Source organism: Neomonachus schauinslandi, chromosome 13, assembly GCF_002201575.2.
Source record: "Neomonachus schauinslandi chromosome 13, ASM220157v2, whole genome shotgun sequence".
In the NCBI taxonomy this organism is placed as follows: Eukaryota; Metazoa; Chordata; class Mammalia; order Carnivora; family Phocidae; genus Neomonachus; species Neomonachus schauinslandi.
Window position 1 is genome coordinate 86,813,664 of NC_058415.1, and position 22,444 is coordinate 86,836,107.

The 22,444-nt window shown below is 54.1% G+C and overlaps 1 protein-coding gene across 3 annotated transcripts; it reads right to left on the bottom strand.

The window, feature by feature from the left end:
• Window positions 1-23: 23 nt before the first annotated feature.
• Window positions 24-17,776, bottom strand: SH3GLB2 (SH3 domain containing GRB2 like, endophilin B2). 3 transcript variants are annotated; one of them, XM_044920341.1, is made up of 13 exons: window positions 17,473-17,776; window positions 12,729-12,870; window positions 11,782-11,910; window positions 6,195-6,328; window positions 5,823-5,915; window positions 4,397-4,408; window positions 3,634-3,696; window positions 2,157-2,180; window positions 1,619-1,708; window positions 1,193-1,293; window positions 936-950; window positions 584-824; window positions 100-314 (listed from the first exon to the last, which is right to left on the bottom strand). In XM_044920341.1, exons 1-13 carry the CDS (start codon window positions 17,533-17,535, stop codon window positions 207-209), a joined length of 1,215 nt encoding a protein of 404 aa, XP_044776276.1. In that variant the 5' UTR covers window positions 17,536-17,776; the 3' UTR covers window positions 100-206. The 3 variants fall into 3 exon arrangements, with proteins under 3 accessions (XP_021546837.1, XP_044776276.1, XP_044776277.1); XM_021691162.2 differs by lacking the exons at window positions 936-950; window positions 4,397-4,408 and having other exon boundaries at window positions 24-314; window positions 17,473-17,770; XM_044920342.1 differs by lacking the exons at window positions 3,634-3,696; window positions 4,397-4,408.
• Between the last annotated feature and the right edge of the window lie 4,668 nt (window positions 17,777-22,444).

Here is a 22,444-nt window from a genome sequence, read left to right on the forward strand (position 1 = left end):
GATGCAGGCAGGGTGGGGGGCTCCAGAAGCGGGGCTGGGGGAGGGGCCCCCGCACAGCCGGATGACCGGGGGCACGGACAGAATGGGGCTAGTCGCCCCACCCTGAGCAGCTGAGTCACCAACAGACAAGTGGCAGGGCTGCCGACCCCCTCCCCCCGTCCTCTCCCACCCAGGCCAGAGTGGGCAGGGGCCTGGAGGGGGCCCGCTTAGCTGAGCAGTTCCAAGTAGGTGACTGGGACCTTGCCCTTCTTGTTGCCTCTCTCGCCGATGAGCCAGTCAGGGTCCATGCCAGGCAGGCTGTAGACAGTGATGAGCTGAAGAGGAGGGCGCAGAGGGGAGGTCACACCCCAGCCGGGAGCAGGAGGGCATGGGGACAGGGCTGCCAGGGCCCCACGAGACCCGGGCATCTGCACGTCCTCCAGAGGCAGGAGTTCGCCTCCCCACCCCCCTACGGAGAGACTGCTTCCCCAGAGCTGCAGCTGCCTCCGCGCACCCCCAGCCCCAGCTCCACCCCAGGGCCCCTCGGACACTTGAAGGCAGTGCGGGGGGGCTCCCCATTCCGGCCCCGTGGCGCCAGGCCCACCTCATCAGCCAGCAGGGCCAGCTCGCTGCTGTCGGCCGCCTCATAGTCGTAGAGCACCCGGGCCTTCCGGGTCCCGCTGGCGGGGGGGGTCACCTCCTCCAGGCGGAGAGCGGCCTCTCCTGGAGGGGCCAGGCCAGCCACAGAGGGGCCCACGGGCATGGTGGCCGCGGCGGTGGTGGGCGAGGTGCTGCTGAGGGGCGGGGAGGCGGGCTCTGTGGTGCCCACGAAGGTGCCTGGGAATCTGGAGAGGGGTGACATCTCAGCCGGGAGCTGTGTCCCTGTGCGAGTCCCACGTGCTCCGCCGAACACCTGGGCCCACTGCCACAGAGGCAAGGAGACCCTGGCTACTTACATGGCTCCCTGGGAGCTGGCAGCATGAGGGGGAAAGCAAGGCAAGGGGAAGCGTGAGCCGTACCGCCCCATCCCTGCCATCCTCCCGCCCAGGCCAGCCACCTCCCTGTCACCGAGAGAGGCGTGTGATGCCCTCGACTGAGGGTCAGCAGCCCTCTAACCCGCCCTGCTTGCTGAGCCTCGGGAGAAGGCTGTTGCCCGGGGGAGGGGGCGCGGGCCGCTCGTGGGGCCTGGGAGCCTGGGGACCCCAGTGGGCACCTGCCCAGCTGTTTCTGTAGGTCCAGCATGTGGCGGTAGCACTGAGCGTAGTAAGTTGTCTGGGACTCCACAAACTCATGGAGGCAGCGAAGGTGGTTCACCTGCGGGGGGGCGGAGGGTGGTGCCGCCAGTGGGAGGTGTCCTAGCCGACCAGAAGCCCCCCCCACCCCTGCAGACCCTGGCCTTCAGCGCTCCGTCCTCGACCCCAAGCCACCTGCTCCCTGGGGCGGGGGAGGGCTGCCCAGCCTTTGGCACTGGGACCAAAGCTAAAGTTCCACCCTGAGGACCATGGGCTCAAGCACTGCCCCTTGCCACCCGCTTCTGAGATCCAAGTTCATCGCCTGCCTCTTGTGGAGGAGTTTAGTGGGGGACCCGGGGCGGGGGGCAGGAATCGGTGGATGATGGGCATCACAGGGCGGGACTCACGTGAGTGCTGCTGATTCCCTCCAGCAGGAGTCGGGTCACTTCTGCCTGCCGGTCAAACTCCGTCTGGGCCACTCGGAGCTCCTGCTCGGCCTGGGAAGGGCAGAGGGGACAGTGGCTGACAGCAACAGTTGCCCCCGCCTTCCCGCCCAGGAGCAGCCTCCTCTCCTGCTCTGGATGCAGACGACACGTCCGCCCTGGGGACGTGGACAGTTATCCTGGTGGCCGGGACGTGCTTCTCACCCCTGACTTCAGGCCCGGAGCCCTGCCCCCTAGCTGGGACCCCTCTGGACCTGTCCCGTCGCGAGCGGTTCAGAGACAGACCCGCGGGTGCTCTGCCACCACCTTTGACACTCTGTCCCTTGCCATCTGACACCGCCACTCCCCTGTGTGCTCAGAGGAACTGTGGAGGCGGTTTCCCCACAGAAGGAAAGTGATACCCGGACAGTGGCAGAGTCCAGAGCTAGAAACCGATCTGACCCCTACCCCATCCCCACCCGCTTCAAGCCTCTGCCCCCAAGCCTCCTGAGCCCAGACTCACCTTGTCCACCTCATCATTCCAGAGCTTCGGAGACCACAACAGGACCGGGCAGCAGGGGAGGGAGGGGGCACCGGTCAGCAGGGCAGTGGGGCGAGGACGGCTGAACCCCAGAGCCCATGCCCTGTCCCAGCTCCCCAAGACCCCACCCCTTCCCCCTCCACGAGCCGCCTTCACTCCCTCCCCATAACCCAACCAGGAGCTGAGGCTGGGATGCGGCCTGGCGTGAGCGGGGTCACTGACAACCACAGTCCAGCCCAACATGCCGCATGCAGGGAAGGCAGGGACAGCCAGCTGGGAAGTCCTGCTTGGGTTTCTCCTACAGCATAAGCCCCCAGGCTCTGATGGGAGACCCAGTGTCCCCCATCCCACCCTGACAATCAGCTAAGGCTGGTGGGCTGGGACGCAGGGCCGTGTGACCCTAGGCCAGTCACTGAACCTTTCTGTCCTTCGGCAGAGAAAGGCAGCCTCGTGCCCGAGTCACACTGGGGTTCAATGGCAAAAGAAAAAAACAGGGCGGTCTCCACCCTCCAGGATATTCCTCCTTCCACTCGGCCCAAGAAGGGGGGCAGGAAGTGTCATCCAGAGTCTAAAGAAGAAAGACCCCCCTCCCCCCGCCACGACTTAGGAGACCCATTTCTCCTGCCCAGCGCGGAGAGTCTATCCTAAGATGATGACCTGAAGGATGGAAAGCAGAACAAGGCCTGTCCTGTGGACCGAGATGTCCCACCACAGTGCCATTTAGAAAACCAAAATGTGGGGAGTGACTTCTGCGCCCGGCTGGAGGCCTGCGGGCGTGACGGGGGGCGGAGAGAGCCAGAGGGCCTGGGCGAGCGCGCGCCACCCCTGGTGGAAATGGAAGGTCAGAGGAGAAGGCAGAGAAGGCACAGTAGTGGTGGCGAAAGGCACAATGGGAGAGGTGTGGTTGGCCCGTGTCCCACACTGAATGGTAAACACCTAGCAGCTCAACACAGCCGTGGAGAAAAGATCCCATGACACTCGGAGCCCTCGGCCCCCACGGCTGCCCCAAGCCTCCTCCGGACAGGCCTACCCCCAGCCCGCTGGTCCCCACCCTCCCTGCAAGGGCTCTGGGTCTCTCCTCGCTCCCAGGACGCCGGGCAGATGAGCCAGAGAGGCAGCTGGATGAAGAGTGCCCCCCTTCTGTCACAGCTCTGGGGTCCTCGAGCCCGAGGTGGGCCGGGGGGCAGTGCCCTTGATAGGGGGGTGGCGGGCAGACCTTGGGGCCCTGGGAGATGGGCAGCTGCCGCCCAGCTCCCCACGCTGTCCCCACGCTGTCCGGGGCAGCTGGGCCGGCCCCCACCTCCAGCGCGGCGCAGACAGAAGCGAGGCCAGCGACGTGGGCGCAGGGTGCAGGCCGGCGGCCAGGAGCGGGGCTGCTGCCTTCCCGGCTCCGGGGCCGAGGCCTGTGTTCCTGGTGCCTGAGCGGCGGAGGGAGGGGGCAGCGGGGTGGGGCGCTTACCGCGGAGGCGCTGGCCGAGAGAATGTAATTACGTGGTCTAGTCTCCTGAAAGTCAGGCACCGTCTGGCGGGAACAGAGGTCACGGGGGGAGGGGGCGTCACACAGGGCCAGCCGCCGCCCCAGAGTCTCCCATGGGGAGAGGCCAGGAGCCCCGGCCCCAGGGACAGGAGGCTGCAGACACATACCACATGGACCCCTTCTCCCCGCTCCAACCTCCTGGGCACGAGGTGGGCTTGGGGACAGAGAGAGTCAGACAAAGACCAGGTGGGTGGTCACGCTGGGACCCCAGGAAAGCAGACGATGAGTCTGCTCATCGTCTGATGAGCATCGTCTGATGGATGAGTTGCAGACTGGGCCTGGCCCCCTCCTCCCTGGACCCTAGCCCCGCTCAGATGCCCCAGTTAGAGCCACAGTCCTCCAGACAAATCACCCCTGACCCCAGCTTTCTCCATCCCAGAATCTCCACACGGCCCATCTCTCACTCCTGCAGCAAAGGACCGGGCCCCTCCCCCACAACAAGGTGGACAGATGGATGCATGGGTGGACAGGGTGACAGGCTTTCCATGTTTGCAAAAAGCTGACTCACAGGCTCCAATGCCTGGCGTCCCCCCTAAACCAGAGGCTATGCACGGCAGAGGCTCTGGTGAGGAGACCAGCTGCTTGCAAAATGCCCAGGACGTCCCCTGGGCCGGCCACGCCACTGTGGCCCGAGGCTGGGATGGGCAAACCAAAAGCAGCACAGCACGTGGACAGGTATACTCACATCTCCCTCACACTGAGCCAAGTTACCCAAAGCAGAACGGAAAGGAACAAAAACAAAGAGGTTAGTGAGTCCACAGCGCAGGCGGGAGCAGGCCCCCCATGGCGGGGTGGGGAGAGCAGGTGGCGGGCAGGCGGACAGACGGCCCTGCCCTCTGGAAGGAGTCCTGCTATGCGTGTGTGCGTGTGTTTAGCGGGGCGGGCAGGGATGACCTGCTGGGCTGCGGTCCTCTGGGGTGCTCACTGTGCCTGGGTTGCCGCAGGCCTAGCTCTGCAGGGCGCACGTGGCCTAACCCAAGGGCCTGAGGTTGTCTGGGCCAGACAACTAGAGAGGAGGTCGTGCCGCTCTAGTGACTAAGGAAAGGCTCCTCTGGCCTGGCTGATGGAGGATGAGCTGGTTCCGGCCAAGGTACTCCAGAGAGACTGTCCTGCCCAGGTGACTTAGAGACGTTATCCCTGTGGCCATCGGTCATCCTACCCAACCACCACAAGACTCCAGTGGCTGAGCCCCTGCCTCCGATCTGGACCCCACACACCTGCATGAGCTGAGACCCTGCCCTTGGCTCTCACCAGAGGCAGCACAGGCCCAGACTCCATGGTCCCGAGGGGCCACCCTGTGGGAGGGGATGCAAGGAGGGGTTGGGGCCCAAACCCTCACGGGCAGCTGACAGCCTGGGCAGGCAAGGTGGCCGTACCTCCGGCTGCCCTCGACCTGGGGGTTCCCGGGTGTGAGGTAGCCTCTAGGCCCCTACCCCCCCCAAGCAGCCTGGCATGCCAGGAGTGTGCTCCCCCTCAGGCCCGCTCCCCCACCCCGGCCTAAGCCCTGGTCAAACTGTGCCACACTGTATCGACTGGCCCGGCCAGGCTGAGCAGGCCTCAGTGAGCTGGGAGTAGAGGGAGGGGCCCCGGCCTGACCCAGGGCCGTGGGACTCCCTGAGAGGGCCCTTGGTCGTGTCCCTGAGCAGGTGGGCGGTCCAGCTCAGGGTTCACACTATCAGGGCAACCTGGGACCAGCACTGGAGCAGCGGGTGGGGGAGTTAGTAAGGGGGAGCCATGCCCGGGCAGAGCCGGGGGACAGAGCCAAGCATTCAGGGAGGGCAGGGCAGGGCCATGCGAGAAACTCCAACTGGTTGTCTGTCTGGGGAGGCTGTGGCATGCCCTGAGCCCAGGTCAGGGCACTGCTGGTCAGCCCACCCCATAAAAGTCTGCCCTGGGACCCGGAGCTCTGGGCGGCCAGGGTTCCGGAAGGGGGTGGGGAGGGGAGGGGAGAGGCGTGACCTGAAGTGGTCAGCCAGGACCAGTGCCCCCCAGGCAGACCTCTCCAGGCAGGGACAGGGAAGAAAGGTCATGCCAAACATCAGGTCCCTTCACCTTCCCTTGGCTCCAAACAGAGCTGGGGGGGTGGGCGGGAGACCAGCAGGGACACCTACCGTGGCTTTGGCTTCCGCAGCCTTGGCCTTCTTCAGCCGTGCTTTGCAGGCATCCAAGTCCAGACGCCGGTTTTGTAGGAGACGTCTCTCCTTCTGTGGGGACGGATAACAGGGAAGAGTGAGAGCCTGGGAAGCCCTGGGAGATCCTGGGCTGTGGCAGGACTGGCCCACAGGGCCATCAGGTCCAGATGGGGAAACTGAGGCCCACACAGGGGGACGTCATCCAGTCTGTGTCACTCAGCCCATAAGAGCCATGTCTGGGGAGGCCTGGGAGAGCTGGGTTCCCAGCATGGGAGGAGAGCCTGTGCTCAGCAGCTCCCAGGAGGAGGATGCCACAGCAACCAGGAAGTGGGACGGCCCCAGGGCTCTCACCGAAATGGTCTTCCAGTCCCCTTCCAGGAAGTTGCGCAGAGGCGTGAGGAAGTTGATGGAGGCTGTGTGGATAAAATCCCTCTCTGCGGCTCCCAGGCGCTTTTCAGCTTCTGCCACCTTGATTAGTGTCTTCCCTGGTTAGATGGAGTTTAAGGGTGAGGAAGAGGCTCAGGCTCAGGCTGCTCTGACCCCCAGAAGTAAGGGAGCGACCAGGGAGAGGCATGCCGAGGAAGCGTAAGCGCAGGGGGCTCAGTGCAGAATGGCTGGCCTGGAAACATGTGGAGCGACCTGCATATCTGTCACCTGGAGACTGACAAATAAATAGCGGGACATCCCAAACGTGGAACACGACACATCATTAAAAGGATAGGGGGTGGGGGTGGGACTTCCAGAACAACACAGAAAGCACCTCAACAAATCCTGTTCCCCAGAAAACAAGAATAAAAGTGGGTATCACTGTCAAAAGCAAACATTTCTGGACTCTGGAAATTGACCAAAGGCAAATAAACCGAGAATATTTACTCAAGAACTCCTGAACCTTGGTAAGGACAAGGTGGGAGCCTGTGTGGGTGGGGGGGAACTCCTGTCTTGTCAGCTCTGTGGTGTTGTAGTTCTACTCAGGCGGGGTGAGTCCTGAGGTCGGCAGCCTCACTGCTAGGGGGTGGGCAAAGCTGGGGCATGGGTTGCAGGGGAAGGTAGTGGTATTGGGGCTGACTTGATTTGGGCAGGAGCATAGAAAAATCCAGGGGACACTGTCAAAAACAATAGTGATCCCAATGGCAAGTAATTGAGAAAGACCAACATTACAGCTGATTTGAATAGGGAATACTGGTTGGAACAGATCTGCCAGAAATTTAACAGGAGATCTGGAAACGAGATAGTCACGTGGGCCCTGACTAGCTCCCAGGTATCTCTGGTGGTCTGGAAGGCTACACGCATGTGTGTGACACACTCAGGAAAGACTGGAGAGAACCCTAGGTATCTACTCATCGTTGTTGACCAAATGGGAGGCTTTGCACACAAAATAAAAGCTGGGCAGACTTGTAAACTACTTGAACTCTGAGTGAACTTTGAATGTATTCCCCAGCACACCCACAAATTCATCAGTAAAGCCTTAATGGTGCCAAATGTTTAAGCACAACCTCTGACTGATCTATCATTGCCTGACTACTAACATATGCTAACCTGGGAGTAAAACCTAGGAAGCTTAGCTTGAAAAGAAAAAGAATGATAAAAAAAACCCCAAAAAACTGTGAACGCAGCAGCTGCATCAGGCGCTGCCCACTGCAAGGGACACAGACTCTAAACAATTAGCCCAGGCCAGTCTCTAAGCAAACGAACAGCAACAACAACCCCAAGTGATTCTGAACCCATAGCTACCATATTATCTCAAATGTCCAGATTTCAACAAAACATTGTGTGACATGCAAAGAAACACGTAAGTATGGTCAACAAGCAGAAGGAAAAAGCAATCAATAGTCACTGTCTCTAAGGACACTCAGATGTTAGATTTAGCAAAGACTTCTTTTTTTAAAAAATATTTATTTATTTGAGAGAAAGAGAGCATGCACGTGTGTGTGGGGGAGGAGGAGAGGGAGAGAGAAAATCCTCAAGCAGGCTCCGCGCGTAGCGCAGAGCCTGACATGGGGCTCGATCCCATGACCCTGAGACCACGATCCAATCTGAAACCAAGAGCTGGATGTCCAACCACTGCACCACCCAGGCAGCCCAGATTTAGCAAAGACTTCTAAGCAGAAGAAAAAAGTGTGTTTTTTTTTTAATGCTTAAAGAATTGAAGAAAAATATGATGACTCATCAAATAAAGAACATCAAGAAAGAGATGAAAACTATTAAAAAGAAAGGAAAACTCTGGAGTTGAAAAGCACCACAACTGATATGCAAAATCCACCAGAAGGGCTCAACTGCCAAGTGTGAGCTAGCTGAAGGAAAACTGAGCCACTTTAAAGACAGATCAATAGGGATGACCTCGTCTGAAGAACAAAAAGAGAAATGAATGAATAACAACAAACAAAGCCTCAGAGACCTACGGGACATCATGAAACAAATCAACACATGAGTAATGGGAGTCCCAGAAGAAGAGGAGAGCAAGGGGCAGAAAAAATATCTGAAGAAATAATAATAAGAAGAATATCTGGGGCGCCTGGGTGGCTCAGTTGGTTAAGCGACTGCCTTCAGCTCAGGTCATGATCCTGGAGTCCTGGGATCGAGTCCCACATCAGGCTCCCTGCTCGGCAGGGAGTCTGCTTCTCCCTCTGACCCTCCCCTCCTCATGCTCTCTCTCTCATTCTCTCACTCTCTCAAATAAATAAATAAAATCTTTAAAAAAAAAAAGAAAAATATCTGAAGAATAATCTGAAAATGTTTCTGATTTTGATGAAAAACATTAATGTCCATATCCAAGAAACTCAACAAACCCAAAATAGGATGAATACAAAGTGACCGACAGCCAAGACATCTTGGTCAAGTTGCTGAGAGACAAAGACAAAGTCTCAAAAGCAGCAATAGAAAAGCAACTCATCACATACAAGAGAACCATGATGAGATGTACGAATGACTTCTCATCAGAAACAATGGAAGCTGGGGTGTCAGGCTGGCTCAGTCGGTAGAACATGCAACTCTTGATCTCGGGGGTTGTGAGTCCGAGCCCCACTTTGGGTGTAGAGATTACTTAAAAAAAGATACAAACAACAACAACAACAAACAAACCAACAAAACAAAACCTAAAGAAAAAAAAAAAGGAACAATGGAGGCCAGATGGCAGTGAAATGATATATTCAAAGCAAAAAAAGGAAAAAATTCTCATGCAAGAATACTACACATAGCAAAACTGTCTAACAAATGTGAACACAGAATAAAGACATTCCCAGAGAAACAAGACTGAGAGAATCCATTGCTAGCCACCCTGCCATAGAAGAAATACTTCAGGTTCAAAGGTAATGACACCAGATGGTAAGCTGAATCCACATAAAGCAATAAAGACCACCAATAAAGGTAGTTACATAGGCAAATACAAAAGACAATACAAACATATTTTTTCTCTTTTCTTAACTGATTTAAAAGACAATTGTACAAAATAATAACTATAAAACTGTATTGCTGGGCTCATACAAAATAGAAATGAAATATATATGATAATAACAGCACAAAGGAAGGGAGAGGAGATAGAGTTATATTGGAGTAAAGTGTCTATATTTTACTGGAATTAAGTCAGTATTGTTCTGAAGCAGACTGGGATAAGTTAAAATACATACTGTTGTTCATATTGTGAAACCAGTAAGAAATACTTTGTTAAAAAGGCAAGAAAGAGGGGTGCCTGGATGGCTCAGTCCGTTACGTGTCTGCCTTAGGGTCCTGGGTCCCAGGGTCCTGGGATTGAGCCCCGCATCGGGCTCCCTGCTCAGTGGGGAGCCTGAATCTCCCCCTGCTTGTGCACACTCTCTCTCTGTCAAATAAATTAAAAAACTTAAAAAAAACAACAAAGAAATTAAAATGTTACACTAGAAAATACCTATTTGACACAAAAGAAGGAATAAAGGAGGAACAGATGAACAAAAATGATCTGAGACATGGAGAAAATAATAAGATGGCATATGTAAATCCAACCACATCAATAATTACGTTAAATATAAATGGATGAAATACTCCAATCAAAGGGTAAAGATGGTCAGGGGGGATTTAAAAAAAAAAATCCAAATATATACTGTCTATAGAAAAAAAGACTTTAGATTTAAAGACATAAATATGTTGAAAACAGAAGAACAGGAAAAGGTATACTATGTAAACAATAACCATAAGAGAATAGGAGTATCTGAACTATCAGATAAAATGGGCTTTAATGTAAATGTGACCAGAGACGAAGAACAGTATTTTACAATGATGTAAGAGTCAATTTATCAGGAAGATATAACAATAATAAACATACAGACCTCACAACAGATCTCCAAAAACATATGAAGCAAACACTGACAAATCGAAGCCAGAAATAGACAATTCAACAGAAATAGTTGGAGACTTCAATACTTCTCAATAATGTATAGGATAAGACAAAATCAGCAAGCACACAGAAGACTAGAACAACCCTATCAACCAATTTGGCCTGTTGTCTCTACCACACTCCACTCAACAACATAACATATGATCTCAAGTGAACACCAGCATTCTCCAGGAAAGACCATATACTAGGCCATAAACAAGTCTTCATAAATGTAAAAGGATTAAAATCATACAAAGCATGTTCTCTGACTACAGCGAAATCAATTAGAAATCAACAACAGAAGGAAACATGGAAAATCCACAAATATATGGAAATTAACCACCATCCTGCTAGTAGGAATATAAAATCACACAGCCACTTTGGAAGACAGTTTGGTAATTTCCTAAAAAGGTAAACTTAAGTTTACCATATGACCTAGCAAGTCCATTCCGAGGTGGATGCCCAGGAGAAGGGAAAACATATGTCCTCACAAAGTTCTATGTGAAAACGTTCATAAGGACACAACCCAAATGTGTAGCCATACAATGGAATACTATCCAATCCAACAATAAAAAGAAATGAAATCCTAAAACACATTACAGCATGGATGAATGTCAGAGATACTATGCTCAGTAAAAGAAGCCAGAAGCAAAACCCAGCGCACCGTGGGGCGCCTGGGTGGCTCAGTTGGTTGGGCATTCGACTCTTGCTTTCGGCTCGGGTTATGATCTCGGGGTCAGGGGATTGAGCCCGGCATCCGGCTCCACGCGGAGTCCACTTGGGATTCTTTCCTCCTCCTTTTCCCTCCCCCTCTGCTCATGAGCACACGCTCTGTCTCTCTCTGTCTCTCTCTGTCTCAGATAAATAAATAAGTAAATAAATAAATAAATAAAATCTTGAAAAAAAAAACCACCCAACACACCATATGATTCCATTTATATGAGAGGTTCAGAAAAAACACATTTATAGGCACACAAAGCACATGAGCAGTTGGCAGGGGGTGGGACTGGGGACTGACTCCAAGCAGACATGGCACTTTGTGCAGGTGATAGAAATGTTCTTTAAATAGGATTGGGGGGGATGTTTGTCCAACTCTGTAAATTCACTAAAAAGCATTGAATTACACACCTAAAACAGGTGTATTTTATGGTATGTAAATTATATCTCCATAAAACTTTAAAAATTAAAAAAAAAAAAAAAAGATGGAGGGAGCTCTCTAAGAGCCACTGTGAAGTGGTAGCTAATGCAACACCAAGTTGAAAAATTAGGTTGCAGAATGGTACACACAGTACGATCCCATTAACAAATGCACACAAGCTGAAACTGGTTAAGAGAAACTTCCATTTCTCATTGTTTTCATCTGCATTGACTGAGGTGTTTACAAGGAGAGTGAATTTTTTCACTTGTTTTATTTTCATTAATTTCAAAGTTTTTTCATTTCTTCATTTTCATTCATTGATTTCATGAACGTTTACAAGTAGATATTATTTGTGTACTTCAAAAAAGACAAAGAAAGAAAGGAAGGGAGGGATGGAGGAAAATTCGAGAGCAAGAGACCATGACCCCTGGCCCTGGCTGTGGGGCTTGGCTCACCATAGGGAGTGGTGGGCCCCAGCTCACTGGCCGCCTCTGCCATGTACTGTGCCAGCAACTCCCCGTTGGTGACCCGCGAGGGCACCTTCCTGTCCAGCTTCTCATACAGGAACTCCTCCACTCGGGCACCTGCAGGGAAACAGCAGCCAAAGCCACGGGGCTCTTCAGTACAACCCAAGGACAGCAGCCACGGCGACAGAAACAGATCCAGGCCAGGGCCTGCCCATGGGGGTGCCTGGCCTGGTGACTGGCAGAATATTCTCTTTCTGGTGCACATTTCAACCCAGTGAAACTGGCACTCAACCCTGTAGGACCCCTCACTGTTGAGAGGAGGAAGCCACAGCTCAGAGACATGAAATGCCTACCCCAGGTCACATAGCTGGGGGTGACAGGCCCAAAGTGAAGGCTCACTCACTTCTCCCTCCGTACGATACGGATTTACAGAACCTAACACGCACGTGGACGATGCTCTGGTGTTGGTTCCAGAAAGCTCCTGGGATGCCCACTTATACAGGAGACTTAGAGGCAGATAGGCATCAGGACCCCAAGACACCCCTCCCTTCCCCTGGGTTCTCCTGCCCGTTGCTTCTGCGTGTTCCTCACTCACGCTTGCGGCAGTGTGACTCTGGGCAAGCCCTCCTCCATCTCTGGGCCCCGCTGCCCTCTCCAAAGACCCAGCTCATGTTTTTACTGCCTCTTCTCCCAAGCGTGTTTTAATTTCAAGCATTTCTTCAACTTCTCGGTGCAAAACTCTTAACACTTTGGCTGCCCCAGAGAGTGCATCTGGGAGTCCATCACTGAGTCTGCTCTTCTCTTTAACTGGCCCCCCCCACCCGCCAAGCAGGCCTCAGAAGCCCCAATAACCTGACCCAAATCCCGCCTGCCACCCGGTCCCACTTGCCGGTGGCCTCCAGCCCCTCACCCAGGACCGCCTGGCGCCCACTCACTGGGGTTGGGTTGCAGCAGCACCTCTGTCTGCCGTAGGATTTTCTCTGTCCAGTTCTTGGTGCTGTCTGCCCGGGTGAGAAGGTTTTCAAAGTGTGCATCCAGCTCAGTCTTCTCAGCCTGGCCGAATTTCTCCTCTGTGAACTGTGGGGGGTAGGGTTGAGGGGTGGGGAGGGCTCAGAAGGGGGAACGTGGGGACTACCCCTGCCCCATGCTCCCTTCCCCTCACCCCAGCTAGGACCAAGCCCAAGGTCAAGAAACTGGCTTTACCCCTAACCTGCTCTGTGACCCTGACCAAGTTACAACCCTGCTCTGTGCTTCAGTTTGCCCCTCTGTAAAATTAGGCTGGACCAGAGGTTGGGGATCATGGCTTCTTTTGGAAATCCAGAAAGCTAGAGACACCCCCCACCGCCCCCCGCCAAATGCACATTTGTACAAAATCTAGCTTATTACTTAAAGGGATAAGGAGTTATTGGGAGCCTATTTCTAGGGGTTCTCTTAGCCTGACTTTGAAGCAAAGCACTTGGTAGCAGGTGCTCAGGGAATAAATGGGGCACAATGCAAAGTCTGGGGTGATCACGGGCTCCTTGGGGGACTGGGAGCCACTGGGGAGGGGGTGCCAGGGGAGTGAATGGGAGGAACCCAGGTCCCAGAATCAGAGGGACTTGATTCAAGTCTCAGTTCTATCACTGATGAGCGGTGTGACGTTGGGCAAGTGGCTTTGCCTCTCTGGCATCAGTTTCCTGAGCTGAAAAATGAGAATAATAAATAATAGCAGCTCCCTCATAGCTGAAATAGGATGAAATAAGAAAGATGTGGGTAAGGGGCGCCTGAGGGGCTCAGTCAGTGGAGTGTGCAACTCTTGATCTCAGGGTCATGAGTTTGAGCCCCAAGCTGAGTGTGGAGCCTACTTAAAAAATAAGTAAATAAATAAATAAAAGAAAGAAAGATGTGGGTAAGACATGAAGGTCAGAGTCTGGCAGGGAGTAGGTGCTGCTGCTATGAAGAGCTGATGGGTGGGGAGGCAGCTGGGAAGGAAAGGGAGTGTGTGTGGGCAGGACAGCCACATGGCTGGCCTCTGGTCACCTGGTGCGGTGGACAGGGAACACCACTAGCCCATCAGAGCCAATTGCTGGGCATGCACAAGGCCTAGAAAGCTCAGCAACCCGCCCCAAGGCCAGGCAAGAACCAGGATGTCCTACGGGTCAGAGCCAGCAGAGGCTGTGTGGGCCTCGCAGGAACAACCTGATAATGGCCCAAGTCCTGGCCCTTCTGATCTAGAAGGCTCCAGCAGAAAGAGCCTGTTCAAGGTCATAGCCAAATAGCAAAAGGGCATAGATCTGCAGGAGTAAGATCAGTAATAACGATAGCAGTACTGTTGACTGCATGGTGGCCCAACCCTGGGCTAAGCATTTGACACCAATGGCCCACCACGTCTCTGAGAGCCCTCCAAGACTGTTGGGTCAAGTTTCCCATGTCACAGATGATGCCCCTGAGGCTAAGCAAGGGGCAGAGTGTGCCCAAGTCAGAGTCATTATGGGCTTGGAGTCCGGAGGCCCTTCCCAGACTGCTTGGCAGCGATAAATCATCCAGAGGCCAACAACAGCTCCAGCCCAGCTGTAGGGAGAGGGAGGCAGCCACGGATAGTCACTGGGCAGCCATCAATTATGCAACAGGGCTTGGGTTTCTCGCTGCAGGCCTGGGTGGGCCAGGCTTAAGGCCTCCAGCTCCCTACCTGGGAACCAGCTGCTCCTGGCCTCCTCCCACCTCTCCCCACTCCTGGGCCTCCTCACATTCCCTAAACTGGGGCCTCCCAGAGCCAGGCTCTGAGCAGGCCTCACCTCACCCAGCCCCTTAGGGGTAGCCTTAGCCCCATTTTCCAGATAAGGAAACCAAGGCTTAGAGAGGCAAAGTCACCTCTCTGGTCTTTAGTTCCCCGCCCTGGCGAAGGGGGTAACAGGACCTATCTTACAGAATATCTGGAAACACACAGCACAGGCCTAATAAACCTTAGCTGCTGTCATCATCACCATGAATAGAAGGCCTCCTTCATGTTCCTCCTCGGAGCTACCTAGGAACCCCTTTACCCCAATGGTACCAGGCACCCTACTTTAGATGACTATGTCACCCAAATGTGCAAGGTTAACGGCAGCCACTCCCCACTGAGCCTTAGGGTACCCATCCCTCACACCCCAGGCCCACCCAGGTTCAAAGTCCTACGGGGCTTTCCTGACCTCTTGGGCATCCATCCCATGTCCAGTGCTGCCTGCCTGGCTGGCTCAGATGATGAAAGCGCTACCACCTCCTCTTGGCCTTTATTATTACTAGTTCTACCACTACTCTTACTATTACGGCCGTTACTACTAATATCTTACTCATAGTAAGTATATTAAAGTACTAATAAAGTAATATCTTACTCAATATACCCTAGTTTTCCTTCCTCGATGCTCTTAGCTGGGCCTTTCCAGCCCCTGGACCAACTTCATAAACCTTTCCTGACTTTTAAGGCACAGTTCGGGGACTGGGAAGCCAGCCCAAAATCACCCATGCAAAAGGGATCCTCCTCTCCCAGGGTCAAGCTCAGGTTCCCTACTGGATGGGGTTGGAGCAAGGCTCTAAAAGGTGTCCCCGGTACATGGAGGGGCTGACCGAGTACCCAGCATGTCCTGAGACACGGCAAGGCGGCACCTAGGCAGAGAAGCTGCCCACACACTGATAATGAAGAACTCCCTCCCATCCTTCCTGACTGACTCCTATCTCCAGGCAGGTCCCGAGGGTCCTCTCCTATGCAGGTGACATTTCAAGACCACTCTCCTCTGGCCTGCCACTCTGCCCCATCCCTACCAAGAGGAAGGGCCCCATGCTTCAGGGGCTGATGTCTGCAGAGTCCAAGGCTGCTCCCTGCAAGATGGCAGCAGCAGGGGGTGGGCGTGCAGAGCCAGAGAAAGCCTCTATTTATAAAGCTCCCAGCTCCCTCCTCCACCCCAGAGTCTGGAGCCTGGGCGCTGGCTCCCACTCCAGTATGGGTGACCCAGTGGGCCTGCCCCACCAGGAGAAGTGAGGCCACAGGGCCCAAGCCTCCCCACACCCCAGGCTCTGCAGGCCCTGGCCAGGTAGGTGCCAGGGCCCCACAGTAGCAGGAAACTGGCAGATCAGGTTCTTCCCAGATATGGGAGATAGAGTGGTTGCCATACCAACACTGGGAGGATTCCCACCTTCCAGATGAACTGAGGATAGCCAAGGGGCTCCAGGGTCCTAGCAACCCCACTAGGGCTGGGGTCACCTGCGGGGCTTGAAATACCAAGCAGCAAATCCTCACTGGGGCACTAATCCTCAATGGGACACGGGACAGGGTTTTCTAGTAAACATGAGCACATGGGTTTCCCAGAGACTGTCTGGGGCTGGGCTCCTCCAGAAAACTGAGCCGACAACAACAGCAAGGACAAACAATAGGACCAGCTCCCAGAGCACTGCGACAGGCCAAGCCCCAAGTCTACAGCCACCCCTGGAGGCAGACTGGTGTTACACCCGATTGACAGAAGGGGGAAAAGTGACTTGCCCAAGGTCACATGCCGCACAGGCATGCAGTACTAACTACACTAACACCACTAGTATGCTTGCCTTTATTTTTTTTTTAGATTTTTTTTTAATTTGAGAGAGAGAGAGCGAGAGAGAGTGAGAGCACGAGTGGGGGTGGGGAGGGGCAGAGGAAGAGGGGGAAGCAGATTCCCTGCTAAGCAGGGAGCCCGACATGGGGCTTGATCCCAGGACCCCGGGATCATGTCCTGAGCTGAAGGTAGACGCTTAACCGACTGAGCCACCCAGGCGCCCCATAAGCTTGCCTTTAGTGAGCATGTACATGCAGAGTACCAAGGAACCCTCACATCCATCCGGGGAGGGAGGGATTGCTAATCCCATTTTTCAGATCGAAAACCTGAGGCCAAGAGATGAAGCCCCTTCCTCAAGGTCACAAGAGGGAGCATCCATGCCCATAGCTGCCTCCAGGTCTTCACCATTACATTAAGATGCCTCAGTTTCTCTCCTGGCCCCAGAATGTGGATAGGACTTGTTCCAATCCCAGCATCCTCAGCCTGGACAGCTGTCCAAGGAGGGCACCCAGCCAGACCTCAGCCCTGTCCCCATCCCCCAGGCTTGGAGAAATAGGAGGAAACAGGCCTCCCATGGAGCAGAAAGGAAGTAATCCCAGCCCTCCTGGCTTCCGGACCGACTATCCAAGCGTGTAAAGAGGACCTGAGGGAATCAGGACCACCAGCCCATTGCACAGGTGCAGAGACTGACGCTCGGAGAAGGGGTCGTGGAGGGTGCATGGTCCTCGGGCCTGGCGCTCAGGCCTCCAGACGCCTGCCAGAGTCACTGCTGGGAAAGGGCTGGGAGGCAGGAGCCGTCCGGTGCTCTCTCCCCTCCTGGGGCGGGAGCCACGGCAGCGCGGTAACCCAGCCAGAACAAACAGTGGGCCCTGATACCTCCCCCCGGGCAACGGGGCCGAGGCCCGGCTCAGTCCCCGGCCCCGGGCTACGCTGAGTGTGCGGCCAGACAGGCCGGCCGCCCCGGGCTCTTTCTTCTGGGTAGCGCAGCAGTAAGGGATGTGGGGGGCTAGGGCGTCCCCGCAGCGGGGAGGGGGGCGGCAGCCTCCAGGGGCTTCTCCTGCGCCCCCCGGCTCTACCGCAGGGGTGCTCCCGGCCCGCCCCACATCCGGGCCGCGAGGCCCAGGGCGCACGGCCTCACCTGCACCGCCCGGGTGAAGAAGATGCCCGCGTCCGACGCCAGCTTTTTCATGTTGAAGTCCATGGCGCGACGCACGGCCGGCCGCGCTCAGCCCGAGCGCAGCCTGGCAGCCCCCAGCCCGCCGCCGCCGGCCCGCACCCCGCCCACCTGCTGCCGGGGCGCCCTCCCTCAGCGCCCTCCCTCAGCGCGCCCTCCCTCAGCGCGCCCGCTCGCCAGCCGGCAGCCGCCACCGCCGGGCTAACCAGAGCGCGCAGGGCGGGGAGCGGGCATCGGGGGGAGGAGCCAGCCGGAGCGCGCAGGGCGGGGCGCGGGCATCGGGGGAGGAGCCAGCCGGAGCGCGCAGGGTGGGGCGCGTGGGAGGAGCCAGCCGAAGCGCGTGGGGCGGGGCGGGGCGCGGGCTGCGGGGGAGGAGTCTTAGGGGCCAGGCGGGACCAGAGGTGGCGGGACCAGAGGTAGCGGGTCTTGCTGCAACTGGCTACTTCACCCTGAGGCCTCCGCCTGTCACCTGGCTGGCCTCTCTCCGTTCCTCGTCCCTCAGCCCCCGCCCATTTGTGCCTCTTCATGTCCCTTTGACCATTCGCACCCCACTCATCTACTAGGCCCTCTGTCTTCCTATTTCTCTGCCTCTTTTGCCCTGGGTCTCTCTGTGCAGCCCACCACCACCACCTTGACCTTTCCAGTCCCCTTCTTCTGACGCTGACCTTGGTGACACTAAGGACATCTGAGCCAGGGGACAGGCTGGCTGGGGACTCCTCTGGTTGTTTGCTCCCTGGAAGCCCTCTGGTTCTCCAAAGTTGGGTGAGGGGGTGTGGAGGGGTTATAAGGGAGGGAGGAGAGGTGGGGAGGTCAAGGTAGTGGAATGGGCTGCGCTCGGGGCAGGGACACTTGCTGATCTTGAACTTACCTCCTCACAGTCCCGGACAAGCAAGGGAACGACCTGCAGGTACATCCTCCCTTTCATGGACCTTAGAAGGGCTTATTATCTATCTCCGCCTCTCTCTGCTTTCTACCTGTAGATTTCATCTTTTAATGCAGTGGAGAGCTCTTTTCCCGAACTGGTGCTGTCTCCTACCTGGCTCCATCCTTTGGATGCCTGGCTTGTTTATCTCCATATACTAACCCCAGTTCCCCATCACCTACCCCAGCCTGTCTCCGCAGGGTGAGCTCAGTCACCTGGGGTTTTGTTCAAAATCCAGACCCCAGACCCACTCCCAGACTGGTTCTCTTAGCATGCATGAGGCCCAGGAAGGTGGAGTTTGGAAAGCTTCCAGGTGACTTAATGTGCACCCATTTAATGAGTCTGTGTTTATTACTTATTTGGAGCCATCACTATGTGCTTTTATTCATCTGTACTGATCATTCATTTATTTACCAATGTCTGTCTATGGTGGTCAGTATCATTCATTCAGTCAGCATCCAGCCCTATCATCTTCAAAAGCCATATATCAATATACTTATATGTTCACTCATTCAATAACTCACATTGAGCACTGTTTATTTTTTTTTAAAGATTTTATTTATTGGGCGCCTGGGTGGCTCAGATGGTTGAGCATCTGCCTTCGGCTCGGGTTGTGGTCCCGGGGCCCTGGGATCAAGCCCCGCGTCTGGCTCCTGGCTCGGCAGGAAGCCTGCTTCTCCCTCTCCCTCTGCCTCTCCCCCTGTTCATGCACTCTCCTCTCTCTCTGTATCTCTGTGTCTCAAATGAATAAATTTAAAAAAAAACTTAAAAATTATTTATTTATTTATTCATAAGAGACAGAGAGAGAAGGAGGCAGAGGGAGAAGCAGGCTCCCTGCTGAGCAGGGAGCCCGATGCGGGACTCGATCCCAAGACCCTGGGATCATGACCTGAGCCGAAGGCAGATGCTTAGCCATCTGAGCCACCCAGGCACACTTGAGCACTGTTTAAAAAAAAAAAAAAAGATTTAGGGGCACCTGGGTGGCTCAGTCGGTTAAATGACTCTTTTGATTTCAGCTCAGGTCAACAGGAGTCTGCTTCTCTCCCTCTTTCCCTCCCTCTGCCCCTCCCCCCGCTCTCTCTCTCTCTCAAAATAAATATGAGACTGATGCGCTGCCTACTGCGCTAAGGAGGCGCCTTCTCTCAAAATAAATAAATAAAATATTTTTAATAAAAGTATTCATGGTATTTGTTAAAGATGGTAAGGAAGACTTTATTCAAGAGGGACCACTGCAATGGGGGTTTTGCAGTAAGGGAGGGAAATGGGGCTCAACTCTGAGTACAACAAGGACAAGTAGAGATTTAGAGCTAAAGGGGGGGGCGGTGTCAGTGGATGGAAAATGACTAAGTGGAAACATCAAGGCTAGCGGGATTCTCCCTGAAGGCAGGCCAAGATATTAAGGGTAGAAAATGAGGAATTTGTTTAAATATGGAGGGTGATCAGATACCAAGGGTGGGAAATTCTTTTTTTTTTAAAGATTTTATTTATTTATTTGACAGACAGAGAGAGAGCACAAGCAGGGGGAGCAGCAGGCAGAGGGAGAGGGAGAAGCAGGCTCACCAAGCAGGGAGTCTGAAGCGGGGCTTGATCCCAGGACCCCAGGATCATGACCTGAGCCGAAGGCAGATGCTTAACAACTGAGCCACGCAGGCGCCCCCCAAGGGTGGGAAATTCTTGCTAAAACTGGACTCTACAAGGACACAGATGGAAGTCCAAGGTCAACCTAGTTGAACAGAGGGCTCAGAGGAGCCTGATACAGGTTTGGTCAAGGAGAAAGTCTTTGTGAGCCAGGCACGGTTTTAGGCACCAGGGTTGGAGAGGTAAACAAAACAAGGCCCCTTCCTTCTTGGGCAAACAAATATGTAACAAATATGTCAAGTGATGAGTCCTGGGAAGAAAAACACAGCAGGATAAAGAGGAGAGAGAGTGGGGCTCCGGGTTGGCTCAGTTGGTAGCTCATGTGACACTTGCTATAGCTGTAAAGGTTGTGAGTTTGAGCCCCATGTTGGGCATAGAGTCTACTAAAAAATTAAGATAAATAAATAGATGAATAGGAGAGAGAGACAGTAGATAGTAGTTATTACTTATACCTGTCCCAGTCTATATGCTTCATCTATTTAACTAGTTTACAATTGGCTATTGCAGTTGTCTTACTAGCAATTAGTTGCCAAATGTCCTGAGACCATGCCAGGTCCAACATTGAGCACTTTTAAGTGAATAATCACCTAGAATGGTCATAATAGCTCTGAAACCATCCTCCTCCTCATTTTAGGGGTGAGGAAGGTGAGGTTTAAAGAAGTTAAGTGATTTTTTTTTCAAAGATTTTATTTATTTATTTGAAGAGAGAGCATGACAGAGAGCAAGAGCACAAGCGGCGGGGGGCAGGGCGCAGGGAAGGTAGAGGGAGAAGAAGACTCCCCACCAAGCAGGAAGCCCGATGTAGGACTCGATTCCAGGACCCTGGGATCATGACCTGCGCTGAAGGCAGATGCTTAACTGACTGAGCCACAAGGGCGCCCAAGAAGTTAAGTGATTTGCACAAGGTCACAGGGCACAGAGTGAGAGTGTCAGACTGAGCCCAGAACCCAGGCAGGCCAACTGTGGAGACCACTAGTCTTTGCTCTGGCTCCCTCTTCCTTGGCTCACTGGATACCAGGTTCTCTCTCGCCTTGGGGTCGCAGCCTGTGCTGTTCCTGGAATGCTCAGTCCTCTCCCCTTTACCCAGCTAATTCTTGCTCATCCTTCAGGTTTGCAACTGGACATCCCTTTCTTTTCAGAGTCTCTCACCTCCCCCTGCAAGCCCAGGTGTCTCCTAGTCTCCACACATTCCTGAGTTTCTCCCATCAGAGCAACTATCACACAAGGTTGTAATTAAGTATCTGCTTCCTCTGAGCTCCCTGGGGCCACCATGTATCTTGTCCACCACTGGCACATAGATATATTAGTTGTCAAATGAATGAAGGAATGCGACCTTGCTGATAATTATATTTAAAAACAGCTCTTCGCAGGGGCATCTGGGTGGCTCAGTCAGTTAAGCGTCTGCTTTCAGCTCAGGTCATGATCCTGGAGTCCCAGGTTGGAGCCCCATGTCTGGCTACCTGCTCAGCAGGGAGTCTGCTTCTCCCTCTGCCCCTCCTTCTGCTCCTTCTCTCTCTTTTGCTCTCTCTCTCTCTCTCAAATAAATAAAATCTTAAAAAACAAAAACCAGACAAACAGCTCTTCGCAGTTATGAAAGGACTTGCCACACTGTTTTCTCCAAACCTCACCAAAGCCTTGTGACTTGGGCAAGGTAGGAATTCCACACCCACTTACAGAGGGGTAAACCGCGTGAACTCCAGAGAGCTTAAGTGGCGGGACTTGATTCCAACTCAAGTCAGCTCTATTCCAAACCCAGTGTTTCGTTCGAGGCACCGTTGAGCGGCAGGAAGGTAATCACTTGACTTCAGCTCTCAGGGAGACAATGTCTGGTAGGGGAGATTTGCAAACAGCTCCAAAAGAAAGTGGAGAGTGCCAAGTTTGGTTTAAGATGCTGTGGGAAGTCAGAGGCAGTGGCATTTGAAAATGGGTCCTTTGGGGCGCCGGGGTGGCTCAGTCGTTTGGCGTCTGCCTTCGGCTCAGGTCATGATCCCAGGGTCCTGGAATCGAGCCCCGCATCGGGCTCCCTGCTCAGCGGAAAGCCTGCTTCTCCCTCTGCCTCTCCCTCTCTATCTGCTTGTGTTCCCTCTCTCTCTGTCAAATAAATAAATAAAATCTTTAAAAAAAAAAGAAAAAAGAAAAAGAAAGAAAGAAAATGGGCCCTTGAAAGGCGGGCCGAATTTGTGTGGGAACCCGAAGGAGCAGCGAAGCCAAATAGGGCTCAAACCGATCGCAGGTCCCTCCCAGAAAGACTCTTAGAGACCTCATAGCTCCGCCTCAGCCTCTTTAAGGGTGGCCCCGCCCCACTCAGCCACCGGAGTCAATCGAATCCCGACGGCCAATGGTAGGGGAGATCACTTCCGCGCCTCAACCGCACTT

Bases quoted from the DNA above. Each gene is read 5' to 3' on its own strand.
- SH3GLB2 (XM_044920341.1), bottom strand. From the start codon at position 17,535: ATGGACTTCAACATGAAAAAGCTGGCGTCGGACGCGGGCATCTTCTTC. The intron at 12,871-17,472 runs GTGAGGCCGTGC...TACCCCCCACAG, and splicing joins TCTTCACCCGGGCGGTGCAG to TTCACAGAGGAGAAATTCGG. The intron at 6,329-11,781 runs GTGAGCCAAGCC...CCATCTAACCAG, and splicing joins GGGGCCCACCACTCCCTATG to GGAAGACACTAATCAAGGTG.